The sequence below is a fragment of the Lipotes vexillifer genome, unplaced genomic scaffold, assembly GCF_000442215.2.
Source record: "Lipotes vexillifer unplaced genomic scaffold, Lipotes_vexillifer_v1.1 scaffold1020, whole genome shotgun sequence".
Lineage (NCBI taxonomy): Eukaryota > Metazoa > Chordata > Mammalia > Artiodactyla > Lipotidae > Lipotes > Lipotes vexillifer.
This window is the reverse complement of record NW_006771500.1, coordinates 341,920-365,233: the sequence shown is the minus strand read 5'-3', so window position 1 is coordinate 365,233 and position 23,314 is coordinate 341,920. Positions and strand designations below refer to the sequence as shown.

Here is a 23,314-nt window from a genome sequence, read left to right as displayed (position 1 = left end):
GAAACTTTATCCAAAATCCTGTTGAAATTGTTTATTTCAGAATTAGGGCAAACGGCTCCACCCTATGACACTTGAGTGTGAACAGCTTTGTTTTGCAGAGGCTGTGGCTAAAACAGACCAGACAGTCCCATCAGCTGTCTGGTCATTGTGCTTTTTAGTGGAATTACAGCATGTTACAGTATTTTTCTTTGCAGCTTAAACGTTGAGCAAACCCAGACATCCGGAGATGCTAAAATGAAAAATCTGTTTCCTCTTGCTTTGCCATTTGCCAAGCAAACTCCGTCAGACCTCACATTCTATACCTTTTGAGTAAATGAAATTACCCTTAATGTGTTGGCAACATCTGTCACGAAACGCTCTTCAGTCTATGGCTTAAATGCATCGGATAGGAAGGGATTTAATGAGGCACGATTATAATTTTGCCTTAACAACCATAGATTTTTCTCTTCCTTTTTTGTTGTTTTTTCTTTCTTTTTTCTCTCCCCCACACTTTTTCATGTCTTACACAATACAAAAGAGATTCTGTAGCTGAATTGCAATTGATGAACACAGTGACTGGCAAAGGCCAGTCTTTGTTGTAGATAACCAGCACTTCAAACTCCCTAAGTTGTCTGTCCCTGGTAAAGTGCCATCAAGACAATGTGTTTCCCCAAGGGGTTCCTGTCTGCTATTTCCAACTTACTGCTTGTAAGTTTCTTCCATCCCTTGAGATTCTTAAGAAATGTATGATCTTAATCATTTGTTGGAATCCTGTGTTTCTTGAACATTTTTACTAAATTTGAATAAGAATGTATGACCTGATGTGTCCTCCCCCAAGAAGGCTTGTTTCGTTGTTCATTTTATTTGCAATAGCTGGCCTGGTTAGGAATGTTTCTCTTACATTGTCTTCCGTGCCTAGCTTTGCTATTTCCAATTCTACACACACACACACCCCCCCCCCCCCCACACACACACACACACACACACACACACACACACACACACACACACTCTTCCCTTTGATTGTCAGGTTTCTGGTTTATACACATAAGCAGTGTTCACTCTGTGGCATCTGTAATCAAATGAGTCCCCAAGAACTTTCCATGAAAAGATTCTCTAAAGAGACCAGACGATCCTTCCGAAATTAATTCCAAATGCAGACATTCAATCCTTCTATACTTATCATGCATGGATTTTGATTTATCTGCCTGTCACAGGCTCACCTTATCTCATTTACATGTTGCCACCCAAAAAAAAGACTTAAGACTACCTCTCACACTGCTGGGGAGTGAGGTCACCCCTAGGGCATTGCGAAGAAAGTTTCCTGGCCAAACACAATTTGGTCTTTATCTCTGATATATGATGAACAATTCTTTATGTGACTAGGGCAATCTGATCAGAATTGTGGGGTTTCCGGGACTGTCACAAGTTAGCTGTGTGTCAGAACCTCTAGGGGCAAATATTCTAAGAAGATAGCCTAAATCTCAAGTTCATGAAGAATACTGAAGTCTTGCACCTGCTAAGGATTAGAATGTTGTGAAAGTGCCACATTTTGGCTAAAAAAAGAATGCTTCAGAACTTCTGTCTTAACTCTGAGATTATTCTGTCGTTTATCCCTAAGTGATTTAAGAGGCGTCTCAGTTCTTCTCAAAGTATTTACTGCTAGTTTGATATGACAAATACCTGAAACAAAGGCTAGTAATTTTTTTCTTTTTTTTAAGGAAAAAGTAAAGATGCTTTTGTTAAATTCAGGCAGCAGGAAGAAAAAATGTTGTGTCTCTGAATTATAATTAAGTAAAAGCTTATCATGTCTCTCATTTGAGAAGCATTCTGATGAATGACAGTTTATGGAAGCATCAAGAAATTCAAGCAATGCAAATGCACAACTATGTCTACTTACAAGCTACAGATTATAAAATAACATATGTGTTTTGATTGATTCTAACTCAGAAGTCCAAACGTCTTTGAGAACAAAGCTAGCTCTGTATATCAATCATTTACAAATATATGGTTCAGTTTCTATTGTCCTTCCATATTGATGAGGTAGAGCCCACAAGGAAGGCTGAGTGACAGCCTGATCTTTTAACAGGTACAGTCAGGGAGCTGGATTTGGATAATAGCACGAGAAACTGATTATCCTGAGCTAAGGCATTTTAGGACATGTTTGCTTGTGGGTAATTAGTTTGGGTGCTGAGATCCTTCCATCCACATGAATCTGACTTATTTTTTTTCCTTCAAAATGTTTATTTATATGAAAAAAGTCACATAGAAAAATAATGTTTACAGAAAAAAATAGCATTCAGATTCATAATCATTTTTCTACCACTGGGTATTTAAATGAACTTCTGCCTTTATTACTATCTTTAAAATAAAGCACTGGAATTATACAGTCTCAAAGATTCCATCCAACCCTAGCTTTTCAATTAAAAAAAAAAAAATCTTTCCATTCTCTAAGTTAGTTAATTAAGGTGGAATAGTAGGAGAGTGGAAAGGACAAGGAAGGGAAGGGTAGTATGGCCTGGCTCCAGGCTTCATGGGCCATGTGACACTTTGTATATGGAAAGAATTTTTTTTATGTCTATTATTTCTTGCATTTCCCACAGTTATGATAAATCAAAAAGCATAGTCTAGAAGTAGGCCTTTCCATTATGAAACACTTGATTTTTTTGCATTTAAAAAACTTTCAGTGCTGTTTCATTTGACAGCATTTAGCAGAGTTTAGTATCCTCTAGGCTTGTGTCAAAAGCACAGATAGAAAGAAAGTAGGTCAAAAGATTAGGAGGAAAAAATATGGGAAATAGTAGCTTTGATTTTTATAACATTTGTGTTAGATTTTAATATGTCCTTTAAAGGTATCCCGTCAAGAAACCCATCTGGACCAGCATTATCCCCCTGAGGGAAGGTTGTATTAAGGTGATCAAGAATTATCTGTATAAATCCTGGGTAAATGACAAAAACAAAAGTTTTACTCAATATCAAGAACAATTAGAGAATTTCCATAGTATTTATATTTTTCAGTCAGAGAAGTTTGTATGTAGAACAGTGAGAGAGGATATATCTGATGTCTTAGAATACATTCTACATTGAATATTGGAAGTATAAATGGCAATGACAGATAGATCACATCAGAGATAAAGTCGCTAATGTTACATATTTAGACAGGCACAAAATGAAATGAATGGATGTAAAAATCACACATGGCTCAAGTTAGCCTTTTTAGTGAGAAGTAAGCATGTATGATGTTAACACAGCTACTGTGTTTATTTTTTTTTAAAGTTTCCTTCATTGTGGAATATGTTTTCAGTTGGACGTTGTGTGTGCTTATAGGGTGCTGTGATTACGCCAACAATGGACCATCCTATGTCAATGCAGCCAGCAAACATGATGGGCCCCTTGACACAACAGATGAATCACCTTTCGTTGGGCACAACAGGAACGGTGAGTTGAAGAGTTTGTTTCCTTTTGTTTTCTTGGACTTCATCAATATGAGGTGCAATACTCGCTGTTCTTACTGGCATCATCAGCAGAACCGGTTCTGCACCACTGACTAACATGCCTTTTAGGTCCCACTGTGAATAAACTGCCCTCTGCATGCACAGTTCCAGGGCACATTTACTCGCATTGACAAGGCTGAAGGTTCTGCCGCGTTGCATTTAAATTTGTGTTACTTCTGGTTCCTATGATGCAATGCACCAGGTGTGTCTATTTTAGACCTTGGAACTTAATACACTTGAGCCTAGTTTTTCTTTCCCAGATATTTACCACTTCAGCTCACAGCATCCCCAGGTTATTCACAAGAGAGGGGCCAACCTTGATTATGACTAATATGCAGGGCTTTTTATTTACTTTCAATGTTTAAAGCAATGAAAAGTAATTGAGAACCTCACATAATCAACTTATTCTAATCTTTCTTTCGAATATGTCAACATAGATGATGTTCAAAAAAGGAAAGGAATCTAATGTACCTGATTTTTTTAATAGGTAGGGATGTTTTTGATTAGCCATTATTTTTCCTTAGGGCACAAAAGTATATTCAAAAATGCCCATTGCAGCCTTGCTTTTATATCAACAAGGCAGTTGAAATCATTGGCAAACCTTTGTTTTTTAAAAAATCTTTTCAAAGACAGTTCCCCAAATAGTCAGGAGGGCAAATGTCAAATACAACATGGAATACTGCAACTTTATTATAGAGAACAATGAAAAATGTCAAAACCAGTATCCTATGTAACAGTTTTTATTTTTCATAAATGTTAATGTAGATAATTTTGTCATTTTTAAAGATGGAGAGAGGAAAACATGTATCTTCTTCTGAGTGAGACAGCTTTAATACTGTAGAAAGCCTGATGGAGCCCTATTGCTTCTGTCTGTCCTTAGGAAGATAACATCACCTGATCTCAATGCCCCTCTCCATCCAGTTGAAGTAATGAACATGGAGATCTGTGGGACCCCTTCAACCATATGCCTCTATGACTTTATGCCTATACGTCTCATAGTCACCACTACTGTGATTCTTCTCAGTTATGCTGGCAACATCTCCAAACATCTAAGTACACTAGGTACATTAGCTGTATATTGGAGATTTTACCTTAAAGCAATGGCTTGCTTGCTACATAGATGTGTTGACTCACAGGCTTTTGAGGATTTAAGACGTTTCTGACATGTCCACTGAGGTCTCAGTAATCTGCTCTAAATAGGAGGAAAGTCTGTATACCTAATGGAAAGAGTCCCATTGTTTCAATAAAGAAATTTAGTTTTATGAACATAAACAAAGTACCCATCTAGAAGGCCTCAGTTGCTGAACCTATAAAAAGCATTTGTTGATACCTATGTGTCTGAAAGCTTAGACTAGATCAAATGATTCTTTAGGTCTCTGAACTAGACTTTTAAAAGTCATGTCTAAGACCGTGTTTAATTTTACAGTGTGGTACAGCTAATATTCATTAGAATTTGAAGATACTATTTCTATAGCTTTTAGTAACGTGTGAAGATTTTCTGTAGTCACTTTTCTCATTTATTAATAAAGCAGATCCCAGGACAATATTGGAAGGCTTGAAGTTTCTCATGTCCCACTGCTGATTTCCCTTTATATCTTCTTTCCCCTACTTAAATGATCGCAAATTATGAACAAATGAAGTAATGCACTTTTACTGTATTGAATGACAAACTGTAATCCGATAAAGGAGGGAGTTGTAAGGCAAAGCATAAAAAGAAACACTTTATAAATTCTACTCACTTGAATCAAAAGCAAAGCCAGCTGACTCACTGAAATTCAAATTTGGAGGAAACTAGGAAAAATAATAAGTTAATTGAGAATATGACTGAATCCTTTAAGAAATTGAAAAATAAGCTCAATTATATAGAACAGTGTCAGAAGTACAATACTTATTGATTCAATAATGTCTATTATGACTAGTGTTTGAGTATTTTCAAAAAGGATACGTTTATACAAGACCACAATTTTTGCCCAGCTGGTAATAGCCAAATTATTCAATAATGATATATCCCCTTTTCTTTCTCAGAAAGCAAAAGTTTTAAGCATGTGGCTTATATTTAACATCAAATTTCTTTTAGCTTTTTTAAAAATTATTTTCCTCCTTCACATTTGTACTAATGCTTAAAAACATTATAAGCTTTATGTAAATTGATGTTTTGCAAAGGTTTAAAGTTTCTTAAGGTTCTGAAAAGGCAGAGAGAAAACAGTATTAATTCTTAGACTTATTCAACAAAATATCACTGACAATGTTGAGTGTCCAGCAGGAAGTTATACTTTTTTCTTAAACTGTCACTCTTACACTTTGATATAATATCATAGATTCATTTTATCAGAATTTTTGATTGGCATTTGGAGTGGCTCTTATTGATTCTTTTGATTCTTTTAATCAGATTTCACCACCTTATTTCATCTTTTCAACACACTTTATCCATTGCTGGGAAGGTGGCCTGGTATCATGGAAAGAACAGTGGGTGTTGAATTTGAGTTTAAAGCCTGATTCTGCCCCCTTATTAGCTGTGCATGTTTAGGCAGGTTACTTGACCTCTCTGAACTTTTATTTCCTCTTTTGCAAAGTGGGAAAAGTAATGTTTATATCCCAGGGGTGTTGTGAGTGTTAATGGCATGAGATACAGAAAACTTCCAGTTTTTCAAGATAAGCTACTTGGATTTTAATGGGAAATCTCCCCATGTTTGAATATTGGACCCAATTTTCCTAAGAGCTGTCAGTTTGTGACTCCTCCCCAAGGTTTTCCTGGTCCTCCTCTGATCTCTCTGGCCATTGCTTCTTTTCTTTCTTAGGCTGCTAAATAAGTTTTTAAACTTACTTCTCATTCATACATGATTTCCTTAACAAGCTCCTCCACTTCGATGGTTTTGAACTCTGCCTTCTATGACGAAGACTCTTATATCTGAGTCCTCAGGGCTAACCTTGTCTTAGAATTTTAGACCATTTTAGAATTTAAGTCGTTTGTCCAACCACTTGCTAAATATTTCCACGTGACTCTCCCTCTGACATCTCGAAGTCAACACGACCCAAACTAATCTCATGAGCTTCCCAAGCTTTCTCCCCACTGACCCTTCCTCTTATAGGGTCCTGCTCCTGTCCCCTCTCAAGCTGACCCCACGACCACTCACCCGGGGAGTCCAACACTACACTTAGGACACAGTGCAGACCCTTTCCTTCTCAAGTCCCACCACATACAGTTACTATTCAAGTCCCATAGACATCTGCCAAATACATCCCTCCCTTCATATTCTAGAGTCTCTGCCGTGGGCCTTGTTTGATTAACTGTAATAGTCCCCTAACTGTTCTTCCTGTTTCCCACCTCAATTTACTCCAGTCTGTTCCCCGCCATATTGCCAGTCAATCTAAAACTCTCCGACCACGTCTCTCTCCTACTATAATTTTCCAGAGGCTTTCAGACATCTGAGCTCACTGAAATTCTGCACAACAAGGTGTGAACAGTGACAGGTCAAGATTAAGACAGGAACCTCAAGTCCAGAAATAGTTTCCAGGGGCAGAGCAGAGAGATCCAGGGAGTAACCAAAGTAAGCAGGGTTCAGGGCTAATGGGACCTGGAGCTAGATTAGAATTTTCCATCTTCAGAAGGGGCGCCTTAGGCCATACGCTATGTCCCGCTTTCTTTTCTAAGATCCCTGAGTAAAGGAAGTGTACTGAGCCAAAGCCTCTTTTTCATCTTCATAAAATTAGATGTATTTGGTCCCCCATGACCCCACATTTTGAAAGGGATGCCTTGTAGGTTAATTAACCATTCTTTGCCACCTCAAATGTTTATCGTTCAATTCTTTACCTATTTTTAAGCTGGACAGAATCTGCAGCGCTTAAAAGAAATGAATTTTATGCAAGCAGTATAACGGTTTTATTCCAGGGCTCTGCTGACCTTGAAGAAGTATCTAGCTTTTCTGCTTTTGTTTATTTTTTGTCACAGGATTCCCTCAAGGACCAAAGCCCTATTATGCGTAATTTCTTATCAGTCTATTGTAAGCTTTAGCAGAAACCATTGGGGATTTTACTGTGTTATGAGAACCTCCAAATTGCATGACAATCTGGTTTTACAAGTTTCTTATCTCCTTTTCATTTGTTCAGTTGGTGGTCACCAGTGGCTTACAATGTCACCAGAATCTGTGGAAAGAAATAAAAAGTTTTTGTTCTGCAGCCTCCTTATCTGCAGTTCTGTTTGTGTCTCCAGACCACTGGTGATTTGTGACATCATTGGATTCTGGTGGTGTAACCTAGCCGCTCACAGAGATAATCTTGTAATTGTTCTTGACGTGTTCAACATAGTTCTCTCACAGTTTTCAGTGGCACCATCCCTCCTGTATTGCTTTGAAATTCTGATGGTATCAGGTGAAAATCCTGAATTATTCATTTTGCTTAGAGATTGTCTATTTTCAACTGTTATCCAGGAATATAAGTATTAAGACAGAGTGATAAAAACCAATACACGATGTTAAATGGACTCATGATTAGGAAACAGTATCATAAATTCATAAGTGGTCATGAGTACATCTCCTGAAATGTTTTTTCAGGAAAAAGTATCAATCAGTTAAAAATGGTTAAATACAAGAAAGAAAATATAGGTGAAAGGGAATAGTTTTTAAAAATTTATTTAGTCTTGTTGTAAGATAAGTGAATTTTTGAAGTTAGTACAATATAAACAATGAACAAGTAGGCATTAAGTGCAAGTCTAGTATTATGAAAGTTTATTTGCAAATAGTAAGCTTTTGCTGTTTAAAAAATAGATTCTGAATTCCAATAAATTAGCAAAAAATACAAAAGTACCAATGTATAAAATGCCAAAGGACATGAAGAGATAGTTGATAAAGGAGGAAACAGAAAGCAAAAAAACATATGAAAAATGATCAACTTAACAGTAAATGTAATACACACACATATAACCCATTAAATAAAGTTATTAAAATAATACACATTGCTGATGAAGGTGTGGGGAGATATACATTCTCAAGCATGGATAGTGTGATGGTAGGAATCCAAATTTGTGAAAGTGTCAACTGGATAGCAGGGTGGGCCTGAAAGACATTTCAAAAATAGCTCTATTCCCCGACCTAATAGTTATAGTTTTGAAGACCTATTCTCTGGAAGTATTCTAGAATAACAGAAAATATATCTTAAAAATATTCAGCCCAGTGTTCTTTATAATGTCTAATAAGGAAGATTAAATAAATCATAATCCATCCATAAACTAGAATGTAATGCAGCATCAAGTTATAAGTGTATAAAATAATTAGGAAGGGATTAACTGTCATCTTAAATCAAAAGAGCAGGATGTAAATTTGCATGTGTGGAGTTCATATCAACTATGAAAAAATATTTATGAAATAAGGCTATAACAAGTGCAAACAAGTGTGATGGTTTCTAGATGATGGGATTAGGGATAATTTCTATATTAATCATGATACTTTTCTACATTCTCCAAGAATTCAACAATGAGCATGATTTTTTATAAATTCTAAAATGTTATAAATATATTCTTGGAAAATGACTAGTGTCACAGTCTTGTTTGTTTGTAGTAGTAATGTATGCTTAGTTTTTTAAAAAGATAATCAGAGTTACTACCAGTATTAATAAAATATTTGGAGACCCCTTGAAAGTGATTTTATGTATTCTAGATTTGGGGATTATAATCAAGTCACTAGTTCACATACCTGTTGTGAGAAACAGAATAACTCATGCCTAAGGTTTACTTGCATTTGAATCTTTGATCAATGCTTGCTTGGCTGGCCTTGCATTGTTCAAGTTCTAATCTGTCTTCTCACACACCATTCACTCATGGGAGAGGGATCAACATTGTCCTTTTGTGGCAAGGAGATGAAACGGATAAATTTGTGATAGTCCAAATTAAGTTACCAAGTAGGTGGACAAGTGAAGTTTGAGGTTTTAGTTTTTAAAATGGAATAATGATCATATGAATGGAAGGAGGGTCATGCAAAAGCATCCTTTTAACCATGTTTGGGCAGTTTATTTGAATATGAGCAATACCCGGTCCCTTTTACACAGTTTACCCCTCCAAGGGGAGCTGGAGAAATTAGAACTTTCCATTATTAGAAGTGGGGCCATGTCCCACTTTCCTTTTTAAGATCCCTGGCTAAAGAAATGATATTAAGCCAAAGCCTCTTTTTCATCTTTAAAAAAGCAGTTATATTTGGTCCCACATCACCCCAACTTTTGAAATGGATGGCATGTTGTTTAATTAACCTCGATCTACAATTTGCCACCTCCAGTTTTATGACACTTTGGAAAACGACAGCAGCCATCTGTTGAATAGATTCTGTTCTATTGATCTGTGTCCTCACGATACCAGCACACGAAGCTCCTTGGCTTCGACCACTGGGGACAGAGCCCGAGATGAGTGGTCAGTAACAAAATTCTAGCTTCAAAACATGTCAGCCTCCATAGAATTTGGGAATGTGCAAATTTTTCATTTATCTCTTTGGAAATTGTAGTTATTTCTTTTGTTCTCTAGGACTGGGGTTTCATATTGCACTTTGGTCCCCTTCCGGACGGGCCACTTTGTAGAACTTTTGTGTCAGCCAAAGAGGGTACATATTGCAAGTTGATGACCCAAGGGAGGGACCAAAATTATGAAAGATGAGGAAGATGACAATACTCTGGGACAGATGACGCTGTCCTCACAGTTCGCACGGGGCCTAACGACACGTCCAGAATGGTGGTTGTGGGGACCGTTGTGTCAACTATCAACTGTCAAGGGGTCAGAGTGCCTCCTTGAGTGCTTGAAGGCAGGAGCCTTAGGTACCATGTGACATACAGTGGGCATTTCCAAGTTTTAGAGCTAAAATTCTATTTTATTTTCTTTTGTACTTCATTGCATTCTTTCTCATGCTCTTTTCATTCAAAGATTCAGTCCCAAGACAGGATTATGATACTCCACCAGCTGTTGTGTCAGGTAGGAAAATTCTAATTCCTTTAAGACTTGATTGGATGGGAGAGAGGGAGCTTGCCTGGTTTTTCTCCAAAACTCTTTAAAGCAGTGATTCTCAAACAGTGATTCTAAGCAGGCATTTCAATTTCAGTTCCGGGCTGGGGGGTTAGCATACGTGGTTCAAAAAAGGATATTTAATATTCTAATCCAGTTTTGTGTATGGAAAATAAATGTGTTGCTTTTAAAACAAAAAGTAAAAGCTCAAAGACTTTTGGTCTATGAAGGATACACAGAAAATTGAGTCTATGTTCTGTGTATCAGTAATTCTTAGTGTTGGAAGCGTTCATTAGACTTTCTGGGAAATTGGAGAGGGTACTTGTGTTTATCAAAAGAGGGCACAGATGAATAAAAGTAGTTTGAGAAGCACTGCTTTAGAGACCGGAATTCCTCTGAAATCAGAAAATCATCCCATTTTGCTTACTCTGCACCCACCATAGTGTCTGACACATAGTAGGAACTCGATATAATTGTTGAATGAATCAAAACTTCAAATTTGTTCCAAAAGTGGTGTTTCGGATATTGAAAGAAAATCTGCCAATGTTCCATTTGTACAACAAAGTGGCAGAGGTTGATTTGAGAATTCGTTAGTGTCTCGAGCATTTTAATTAGCAATATTGAAGTATTTTCATAAAATCCAGTGGTGCAGTTTGTCACAGAGTATACATATGTGAAGACATGAGTTTTAATTTTGAACAGCACAGATCTTCTTGTGCTTTCGTCTTGATTTTGCATTTTGGTTTCTTGCAAAGAGGAAAATGGGCACAAGTTTTCATTTTTGTTGATTTTAACTAAATAAAATACTGGCAGCATGAAGGGCTTTGAACTCTTTAATCCTTTGATGTGTCAGATGAGGAGGACATAAAATCTAAACCAAGAAAGGGCACTGGAGAGACAAAGGCCAGAAACAGAATGGGAGAGCCCAGAGAGCAGCAGAGTCTGGCAACTGAATGATGGTTTTCAAGCAGAGAACATCATGTTCTTGGCCACCTGGTTTGCTTGACCCAGCATATTCAGGGTAATCCTTTTCTCATGTCTTGTGGACTTGTTTAATTATGCTCATGGCTGAATACTCCTCTTAGAAGTTCAGTTGAGAAGCAATGAGTTAGCTTTCAGCTGTGAAGTCACTTTGGTCCTCCTGGAAATCTCTATAAGTTGTCATTAATGAAAATACCACTTATCTTTCCTCAAAGTGTATTACCTGTCATATCTTCATGTGCCTGTTTTATTTAGGATATGGGACCCCTGGGAAGATGCTTTCTCTAACGTATGTAGCCTTTACTTTGTTTACTGTGTGGCTTCTTTGTTTAACAAGAGGCATCTACTCTTCATAATTTGCCAGTATTGATAATAATGAAAGACACAAAATGGAACTTTCCTTCAACTAGGTTTTCTGATTTCACTTTCAAGAACACAATGGAAAAATCAATGAAAACATCAAAAGCACTTACTAGATGTGTGTCATGGGTCAGGCTCTACACAAATCAATTGTGGCAGAACATCTGGTGGCAAATCTGGACTCAGAGTTCCCACCTAATTCCATAGTCAGGCACCACTGAGAGTCCTTGAGCAGAGGAATGACTTGATCAAAGCAGTGCTTTGAGAAACTTAATCTGGCAGTTTGGTGTGTGCTTGAGGAATAAGGCACAGTAATTACGTAGAACATTTAGAAAGCTCAGATATGATATCACTAAACTAAAATAAGTGCTAAGACCCCAGTGAAATACAAAGGGACTGAAATAGAAGTGACAGGAAAAATAACACTTTGGGAGATTTTACAGTTGTTTTCCCTTTACAAGATTGGGTTGGTGGTTTGACATCTTGTACATTTGCACAGACTTCTTTGGCCTCTTTAGTCCATCTCTAAATGAAAATAGACTTGCCTTCCTAAAACGTTTGTGACTTATCTGGTGGGCACAACTTGAATGACATTTGAAAAGATAACATCCTTTGCCAAACCCTTGATCGGATCAGGAAAGTGAAACAGGCATAAGGTATTGTGATATCCTCTTCTCATGTCTCCCAGTACGCCAGTGTTGGACCACTCCAGTAGGAATCGATTCTCGGCCATTGTAGGAGTCAGCTAAACTGCCATGATGTATCGGAGTTTGAGATATCTCCGTGGTAATCTACAGAAACAAAACCCAACCTAATTCGGTTCGATCAATATATCAAACATTTTTTGACCACCCTCTGAGTGCTGGGCACAACACTGAAGTACTAGGGATACAAAGATGAATAGAAAATGGACCATTGGTTAAAAAAAATTATATGATGGTCTAAATTAATGTCGTTGTTGTTGATGATGATGATGTTGAAATGTATAAAGTATGGAGGAACTAAAATTTAGAATCTACAATGAAGATTGGGAACCCTCAGGAATAAAGTGAATTCTGAGCTTGATGTGGAAGGATGAATATGAGTTTACCAGTTGGACAAGAGTGGGAAACGTACATGAGGTGAATGGCACAGGAAATGAAATTCTATGGGGTGATTAGATGACAGCAAGTTATTTGGTATTCTTGGGGCAAAACATCACGATGGCAGACACTGAAGGTGATCTCAGGGTAATCAGGGTAAATCTGATTTTAGGCAAGAACTCTTTCCTCTTTGAGCCACATGCCACCTTGTTCTCTTAGTTATTCAAATAGTATTTATTGGGAGCACACTTTGTGACAATCACTGTGTCGGGTGCTAGGGATACAACTTCCTTCTAAGAACTTAGGGTCCAATTAGGAAGTTAGGCACAAACAAGTGATTACAAGTTTGTAAAATCTTCAATAAGATGCCTGAGTTCAGAATCTACTGTGTCACTCACTAGTTGTGGAACCTTGGGAAAATTATGTAACTTCTCTGTAGCTTGGATTATTTATCTGAGGAAATATTAATTACCTCGTAAGGTTGTTGTGAGCATTAGATGAGTTAAGATACATAGCCTGCTTAGCACAGGTTCTGGCATCAAATAAGTGCTCAAATGTTAATTAGCAACAGCTATGCTAATCATCCTTGTTACAAGGTGCTATGGGGACACAAAGAGAAAACTGACCCACGGTAGGAGTCAGAGAAAGTGGAAGAAACCTCTGAATGGAGACATAAGGACACATGGGAATTAGCCAAGTGAAAATTAAGATGGAGGGGGGAGTTTCAGACTAACAGGGCAGCATGTACAAAGCTCATGGGTAGCAGGATATGGCAAATTCGGGGAACTACAGATGGTTCAGTAGGACAGGGATGCATAAAGAGAGATGAGAGTAGAGTAGATGATCCTGGACAAATAAGGTGGAGCAATGTCACCAGCTATGGTAGCTGGGACTCCATCCTGCTGGCAATAGATGTAAACTAAAAAGTTTAAGTTGGAGAGTGACATGATCACTCTGGATATAGGTGGAGAATGCACTGGAGAGAGACAGAACTGGAAAACGGGGACCAGGACTCAGGAGTCCAAGCACAAAATCAAGTTGGCATGTGCCCAAGTTGTGCAAATAAGAATGCAGAGTTGAGAAATTTGACAAATTTGAAAGAGGTAGAATACACAGGACTTCGTAACTCACTGGATGTCAGAGTAGAAGGAGAGGAAAGAGTTAAAGGTAGCTCTTAAGTTCCTAGCACTCAATGGCCTGAGGTATCATTTGCTGAGCTCTGAACCAGAGGAAAGAGAATCAAATTTGGCAGGAGAGAGTTTGAGTGCAGTGTTGTACACATTGAGTTTGAGATGTCTGTGAGGCATCCAAATAGAGATAATCAATAAATATTTGGATGTCTGTTTCTGGTGCTCATAAGACAGCTCTTAGGTAGAAATGGATTTTGGAGTCATCGTCATGGAATTAACTCATGTCACCCAGAAAATGTGCTTCGAGTGCAGAGAAGTAGGCCGATCCTTGAAAATAAAGAATGGGCAGAAAAAGGAACCTAAAGTAAAGATTGGGAAAGATAACTATAGATATAAAAGGAAAATCAAGAGTGTGAGGTTTCCAAAGACACCAAAGCAAGAAAGGGTTTCAAGAGAGGCCAGTCTGTTAAGATGGGTTTTGAAAAGAAGCCATTGGATTTCGTGACACAGAGGTCACTAGCCACTCTGATAGGGCAGTTTTAGGGGGAAGAGCAAGACAGTGAATGTCCTGTGACAAAGTGGATGTAAAAAGTGTCGGACCTAACAAAATCGGCTTTGAAGAGGAGAGACGATAATAACAGAAAACGAATGGAGAAGGGAACTGATCGATTGACTAATTTTTGTTTTAAGATGGGAAATGTTTGGTCATGATAGGAAGAAGCCAGGAAAGAGTTCTAACGGTTGAAGACGTAATTTATACAGGGGATGACTGATAGAACAAGGTCATTGAGGAAGCCAGACATCTCCTCTAGGAATGCAGGAGGACAGGAGGAAAGGACAGTGCACCTGCATGTAAGTTTGTAAGCATACGAGTAGGAAGTCAGATGTAGGGTTTCCTACATGGTAAATACTTTTTTTGTTTGTTTCTTTTAATTTTTTTAATTGAAGTATAGTTGATTTACAATGTTGTGTTAATTTCTGCTGTACAGTATAATGATTCAGTTATACATATATATATATATATATATACACACGTATATGTTCATGTATATATACATGTATATCCTGTGATAAAACATCACAGGATACTGAATATAGTTCCCTGTGCTATACAGTAGGACCTTGCTGTTTATCCATCCTATATATAATAGTTTGCATCTGCTAATCCCAACCTCCCACTCCATCCCTCCCCCCAACCCCCTCCCCCTTGGCAACCACCAGTCTGTTCTCTATGTCTGTGAGTCTGTTTCTGTTTCATAGATAAGTTCATTTGTGTCGTATTTTAGATTCCATATATAAGTGATATCATATGATATTTGTCTTTCTCTGTCTCACTTACTTCACTTAGTATGCTCATCTCTATGATACTACTTGTTTGTGTGTGTGTGTGTGTGAAGTATTAAGTGCCATCTTCTGAGAGTGAGTGGGAATGGCATGGTAAGGGACTGAAGGAGAACAGAGATTTGGAAAAAGAAAGCCAACTAGCAATACACAGGAAGCTTGAGGGGCAGCCCTGGGGGGCCATTTGAAGCTACAGACTATAGATTTTTGTTATACCAGTCTGTGAGGATGTTTGATTTTTCACTGTAGTGATCAGTAGCCAAGAAGGCAGACAGGTGGATTAATCCAGGGCTAAGGTTTCACTGAGTGGAGTGAGAAAAGGGGCAATGTGTGCTGACATTGGCAAGAGAGTTACCGAGTGACAAACTAGTTTCCAGGATGGATAGAAAAAGAAAAGAAGGCAGTAGAGTGTGGGAGAAAAGGAGAAAGCAAGGAAGATAGAGACTAGAGGTCTCAACGAGGCATGCAAAGTGGTCAGAAGTACAATACTTAGATTTAGGAATGTGGATAACGAACTAATATTTCTCAGCAAAGTCAAGGTCATGGGAGCAGATGGCCAAAGTGGACTTGATCAGGTGAAGGTGATAGAGGTTAGGGAAGTTCATCAATATGAGCATAAGAAGGTGCTATTTCAGTGGGGTATTTTTGTACGTCTAGATTTTGTTTTGTTTGGTTGATTTGTTTTTTTTTTGTTTTTTGGGGTTTTTTTCGGTACGCTGGCCTCTCACTGTTGCGGCCTCTCCTGTTGTGGAGCACAGGCTCCAGACGCACAGGCTCAGCGGCCATGGCTCATGGGCCCAGCCACACCGTGCATGTGGGATCTTCCCGGACAGGGGCACGAACCCGTGTCCCCTGCATCGGCAGGCGGACTCTCAACCACTGCCCCCCAGGGAAGCCCTGTTGATTTGGTTTTTGACACCAATAAGATGTGGACTAATCATCAGGAAGAATGTCCCCAATAGAGGGGATCACTGATAGAACGTATTTCTGGAACATGTTTCAAAGACACTGAAGACTTGACCTCACAGAATGTTTAAGAATCGAGTTTTTTTCTGGAACATTTGGAATATACATCTAATTAAAGGCAGGAAAGTATATCAGAGTAGTATTTTTCAGAGTGTGATTTGGGTATCACCATGCTACTTGAAGTGATTTTAGGAGTATAGGAACCAAAACCTTTTACTTTGACTTCAGCAGCTGTCGAGTTACTTTAATGTGAATTTGAATTAAGGTCGTCAAATGCATGGCTGAAGATCTCTTTGCTTAGGAGAGGTCTAAGGTGAATAATTAAACAGTGAATACATTAAAAATAATAATAATAGTTCAGGAGGGATAGAGCTAAGGCCAGAGTGGTGATGTCCAGAGAAAGTGGTTGAGGTTTGGGAGATGCGGGTCTCTGATTTATTTCCTCTCTCCTCTCCAAGTCTCGGCTACACCTTATCCAGCTCATTTCAAGGACAGAAAACAGGAAGTCCGGAACTAACCTCCACATTTTCATGCAAAATCACGAGTCTATTCTCTTTTTAGTGTTTCTTTTCCATACAATGATAACTCTTTAAAAGATCCTCCTATTTGAAAATGAAAAGTAAAACATCATTTTTTTTTCTGTTCATAGTTGGATTTTATGAGAAACATATGAAAACTATAGATAAATGTTGTCAAATGTTTATCTCAGTTGCTTTGAACTTAATTTCCTAGATGGGCATCATGATGAAATCAAGAAAAAGACCACAATGGACAGAGAACAAACTGAAGTAGAACCAAAATTCATTCTCCTTTTCTGAAAACCTTAGAATTCAGAATTTCAGTCTGTGTTTGGAAAAAATGAAACAAAGGACCAAAAATACATTGACAGCAACCCATAGAACTTCCGAACATACTTTCATCCTCTGCCATATTCCTTCTACATACTGGCTAAAATAGGTTGAAAAGAGTCAATCTTACCATCAGTACAACTTCAGGACAAGAATGAAGTCTTCACCATGGTACTTGCCCTGATTCAGACAAAATTCACTGTTAAACTTATGCAGCTTTTCCACATTATTTTGCTAGTCAATAATATCAGTTTGCATTGGAAAGCCTCCCTAATTTGTTTTTGTTTTTTGTTTTTGTTTTTGCGGTACATGGGCCTCTCACTGTTGTGGCCTCTCCCATTGCGGAGCACAGGCTCCGGACGCGCAGGCTCAGCGGCCATGGCTCACGGGCCGCTGTCGAGTTACTTTAATGTGAATTTGAATTAAGGTCGTCAAATGCATGGCTGAAGATCTCTTTGCTTAGGAGAGGTCTAAGGTGAATAATTAAACAGTGAATACATTAAAAATAATAATAATAGTTCAGGAGGGATAGAGCTAAGGCCAGAGTGGTGATGTCCAGAGAAAGTGGTTGAGGTTTGGGAGATGCGGGTCTCTGATTTATTTCCTCTCTCCTCTCCAAGTCTCGGCTACACCTTATCCAGCTCATTTCAAGGACAGAAAACAGGAAGTCCGGAACTAACCTCCACATTTTCATGCAAAATCACGAGTCTATTCTCTTTTTAGTGTTTCTTTTCCATACAATGATAACTCTTTAAAAGATCCTCCTATTTGAAAATGAAAAGTAAAACATCATTTTTTTTTCTGTTCATAGTTGGATTTTATGAGAAACATATGAAAACTATAGATAAATGTTGTCAAATGTTTATCTCAGTTGCTTTGAACTTAATTTCCTAGATGGGCATCATGATGAAATCAAGAAAAAGACCACAATGGACAGAGAACAAACTGAAGTAGAACCAAAATTCATTCTCCTTTTCTGAAAACCTTAGAATTCAGAATTTCAGTCTGTGTTTGGAAAAAATGAAACAAAGGACCAAAAATACATTGACAGCAACCCATAGAACTTCCGAACATACTTTCATCCTCTGCCATATTCCTTCTACATACTGGCTAAAATAGGTTGAAAAGAGTCAATCTTACCATCAGTACAACTTCAGGACAAGAATGAAGTCTTCACCATGGTACTTGCCCTGATTCAGACAAAATTCACTGTTAAACTTATGCAGCTTTTCCACATTATTTTGCTAGTCAATAATATCAGTTTGCATTGGAAAGCCTCCCTAATTTGTTTTTGTTTTTTGTTTTTGTTTTTGCGGTACATGGGCCTCTCACTGTTGTGGCCTCTCCCATTGCGGAGCACAGGCTCCGGACGCGCAGGCTCAGCGGCCATGGCTCACGGGCCCAGCCGCTCCGCGGCATGTGGGATCCTCCCAGACCGGGGCACGAACCCGCGTCCCCCGCATCGGCAGGCGGACCCTCAACCACTGCGCCACCAGGGAAGCCCAGCCTCCCTAATTTGGAATCGGTGATGCTCTACCAAAGATTTGGTTGAAACCCATCTTTGTACTAACTCTTCTTGAGTGGGTATTACTTTATAAAACTCTTCCATAATTTGGCAGGGATGAGGGGTGATGTTTAAGCTGCTTCAAACCATTTTTTAAGCTCTAAACATTGGTTTTCATGGATGCCATGAGCTAATTACAAATGATCTCCATCTCTTAATTTAAAATTAGGTCCATTAGTACCTCCAATTAGCTACAATTAGCCATTAAGTTGTATTTACTGTAAAAGACCTGGCACAGAGTTATATGTGCTCCCACAAGCCATGCATGAAAATCAGTTTCATTTCTTTGCTCAGATTCTGTGCATCTACATTGATTACCAAACTGCATTTGTTTAAATGTACTAATTAATTGATTTTTTTCTGTTTAATAAGTTCAATAAGGAGACTTTGTTCTACTTATTATTCATTCATTCAACTAATATTCACTGAGCTCCTAGAGTGCTACAAGGAACCAAGGCTAGATGGTATAAAATAGAGATACATCCCTTGCCTTCAAAGAACATAGATTCTAACAGCAAAGGACAGAGTTACAAAGAACTGTCACAAAACACAGCATGTGACAGATATCCTAAGAGCAGTACATAGAGCGGGACTTTGTACAAGCATTTGACGCACAGGCCTGTGCATGCTGTTACTGTGATCCTGCTGGTGCATTTGTACTGTTCACTACATTACAGAAATGAAGTTTTAAAAGACTTTAACTGTGGGACCCCAATTTTTAGTGCTCTATTCAAGAAACTGTTAACTAAAGAGAACTTATGCACATAGTCTTCTCTGATATCTAAACATCACTGTTATTTAGCCCAGTTTCTTTTTTCCGGGGTGGAGGGGGAGCAGAGCATGGGATAGGAGGATACAAAATCCTATGCCTTACCTTCTAATCCAGCGAGTTTTTTTTTTTTTTTTTTTTTTTTTTTTTTTTAAAAGGTCCAGAAGTAAATTTTTTGGGCTTTCCCCAGCCATTGGCTCATGTCACAACTACTCTTGCCTTTCAGGATGAAAGCAGCCACAGACCATGTGTAAATGGATGAGCATGGCCACATCCCAATAAAACTTTATTTATAAAACAAGGCAGCAACCAAAATTGGCCTGTGGGCTACAGTTTGCCCACCTCTGCTCTAATCAATGTATTTTCCTAAGTATTCCAAATTAAATACTGTTACTGACATTCCTTATAATAAGAGCATGAAGTTCTTTTCCTTTAAAGCTAGCAGTTGTGTGTGTGTTTTTAATTTCATGAAAGGCAGATGAAATGTCAGAAAGGCAGAGGTGGAGAGATGGACATGAGGAATGAGAGAGACATTTCTTATAGTTTTACTTTGCACAACATGATTGATTGTAGTTCTGAAGTATGAAAATACTTTATATTTATATTTTTCATGTGCTCAGCCTATATTCATTTTCTGGGATGTGTCTGTATGTGCCAGCAACAGAGGATTATCAACCAGGAAAATCAATATATATTCTGTTAATATCCCCTTGGCAGCCTTTAGAATTCTGTACTTTTAGCAATTTAGGGAAAAAGTAAAAGATACATCATCTCAATAGATTTGTAGTAAAAATGTATTTTACATCTTTGTCCTTCCACCTGGGCTGGTACTGTTGTTGCTCTTGTGGTTGGTTTGAGTCCACTGAAGTTGTCCTTGATCTGTCAGCGCTAGTGATTCTGTGTTCCCGGGTGACTGCTTTCTCTGAGCATTGTGTTCTGCTTGGCGCACACATCCAATGGAAAGGCGGTATCCACCGTGTCTTCCCTGTGGTAGAATCCTTCAGTGGGTGGCAGCAGTGGGCTTAGGGCAGCCATGGCCACCACACACGTGTCCTGAGTACTTCAGTCATCTGTAAAAGGCAGTACCTATATAAGGGTGACAGAGAAAGAGAGCATTTTCAAGACAACAACAGATTTTAAAAGAAGCTAACTGCGTGTGCAGACATCAGCCCATCTGGCACTAACACCACACTGTTCCCTTTATAATCAACTGCACAAAGTGGGCACTTGAGGTTCCTGTCGGAGAATCCAGCCATGAATTGACTATAATGCAGCCCTTGCCAAAGGCACGCTTGAGACACCTGACACTGGAGAGAGACTGCCTCGCAGACACGCTAACATTTCTCTAGACTCTATGTTAAATTGGTTTATCAGATAGCAAAATACCTGAACCATATAATTGCACATCCCTGTAGAAATGCTTTCTCAGGGTGAATTTTAACATTTTAACCTCTTCTTTCTTAGACAGGTCCTATATGACACACACATTTAAGCAACATCTAGCTTTTTTAAGATGCCACAGTGGATGTAATTATCCATTATTTTACCCAGCATCCTTTATAAAGAAACAAATGATGAATCGCTCCTTGAGTTCAGTGCCTCGGCAAGTATCTCTCTCCATATGAGCGGATATACTTCTTTTGAACTGGCAATGTAAAATACATGACTTAGTCTATTTCCCTTTGGCCTTGGTTGTCAGGACAGTGGGAATCAGATGTACTACACTGCAAACTTTCCTGGTATATCATGTTCTCTCTCTTGCTCTCAGCTGTTTGTTGATTTGCTGGTCTTTTTCATTGTGCTTTTTAATACAGTTCTTAATTTTATAAATCCCTCACAAATTCCACTTGGAAGCACAAAAGCTCTAATTCCTATGGTAAAAAAATAAATGAAACAAATGCTAATGGGCTGAGGGAAGTTTGCGTGCTCTAAAGTCTCGGTGGAAAGATAAAATGAAAGATGATCATGATTATGCGTTGATCTGATAGAAAAATTGCCAGCAGGCACTGTTTTTATTCATTACGCATGCAACTCTGCATAGGAATAAGTATGGTATAATAATTGGAAATGGCTTTTAGAGTCAAGAGTATGTATGTGATTCCTGGTCCAACTAGTTAATAATTATTTAACAATGACAGCCACTTAACTTTTCTGAAGCTAACTTTTCCTCTCTTTAAGTATGGATAATAATGCATTAGCATCTCTATATGTGTATTAATAGAAGAATTTATTGAGGTGACACAGCTAAAGTACCTAGTAAGTGCCTGACTCATAATAGATATTAAATTATTATTGAGCCTTCTTTTCCTCTTCCTTTCCTCACGTTCAGGGAAGTGTATTAGGAATTTTGAAGTGTCACTAACCTTACATTTACGTGATAGATGGACTGAACCAAAATAGTATTTTAAAACAGAGTTTCCAAACTCAGTATCTAAAAATAGAAGAAATATTAAGGGGTTTAAATGTGTATCTTCTCTATTGGCTGAACTATTATAATATTATTAGCTGAATTAATATAATAAATAAATTATAAACCTTTTTTAGCAAGATGAAAAATAATCTTCTTAATGGAAGGTGAAAAAAGGTAACAAAAGTAAATAATCATTAGGATTTGGGGTCCTAAAACGTACATATGAACAGAAGCTAGAAGAGAATGAATTAAGTGATTATCATAAGTGCATTTAATTGTTTTCTAAACTTTTAGACATGTTGCTTTGCAGCTTATATAATTTACTAGAATTTTAACAGCAGTCTTTGAATATACATAATTTTAGTCTTTTAATATACATAATTTTATGTATGTATGTATACATACCTAATTTTAACAGCAGTCTTTAAATATACATAATTTTCTTTCATTTATTTTTTACCATAGGAATTAGAGCTTTTGTGTTTCCAAGTAGAATTTGTGAAGGGTTTATAAAATTAAGCACTGTAGGGGCTTCCCTGGTGGCGCAGTGGTTGGGAGTCCACCTGCTGATGCAGGGGACGCGGGTTCACGCCCCGGTCTGGGAGGATCCCACGTGCCGCAGAGCGGCTGGGCCCGTGAGCCATGGCCGCTGGGCCTGCGCGTCCGGAGCCTGTGCTCTGCAACGGCAGAGGCCGTGGCAGTGAGAGGCCCACGTACCGCATTAATTAATTAATTAATTAATTAATTAATTAAAAAATTAAGCACTGTATTAAAATGCACAATTTATATACTGGGGAAACATGAATATATTACTGTGAAGATGAGGATTATGGTGATTGTGATGATTATACAGGTGGTAGTGGTAGCAGTGGTGACCTCTAAAAATGTCCCCACTTCCATTCATTATATCTCAACCCTATGGCATTTAAGGCAGAATTACAAGAAACATATCTTTCTATAGAGGTGGCATAGAATTTTTGAGCAATTCTATTGTCTAAAGTCACTGTTTAAATCAACTATATGTCAATAAAAAAATAAAAATTAAAAAAAATAATAAAGACTTTTTGGGGGGGGGATTTTTTTTTAAACATCCTTTATTGGAGTATAATTGCTTTACAATGGTGTGTTAGTTTCTGCTTTATAACAAAGTGAGTCAGTTATACATATACATATGTCCCCATATGTCTTCCCTCTTGCGTCTCCGTCCCTCCCACCCTCCCTATCCCACCCCTCTAGGTGGTCACAAAGCACGAAGCTGATCTCCCTGTGCTATGCGGCTGCTTCCCACTAGCTATCTGTTTTATGTTTGGTAGTGTATATATGTCCATGCCACTCTCTCACTTTGTCACAGCTTACCCTTCCCCCTCCCGGTATCCTCAAGTCCATTCTCTAGTAGGTCTGTGTCTTTATTCCT

General features: G+C 38.2%; 1 protein-coding gene across 3 annotated transcripts in view; it reads left to right on the top strand.

The window, feature by feature from the left end:
- The window catches only part of RBMS3 (RNA binding motif single stranded interacting protein 3), a 242,066-nt gene that overhangs the window by 172,623 nt on the left and 46,129 nt on the right, over positions 1-23,314 (top strand). For 2 of the 3 annotated variants that reach the window (XM_007446814.1, XM_007446812.1), the window contains 2 exons: positions 3,307-3,417; positions 10,372-10,419. In XM_007446814.1, the coding sequence (XP_007446876.1) occupies positions 3,307-3,417; positions 10,372-10,419 (159 nt within the window). The remainder of the gene's footprint in view (positions 1-3,306; positions 3,418-10,371; positions 10,420-23,314) is intronic. The other variant, XM_007446813.1, reaches the window with a different exon arrangement.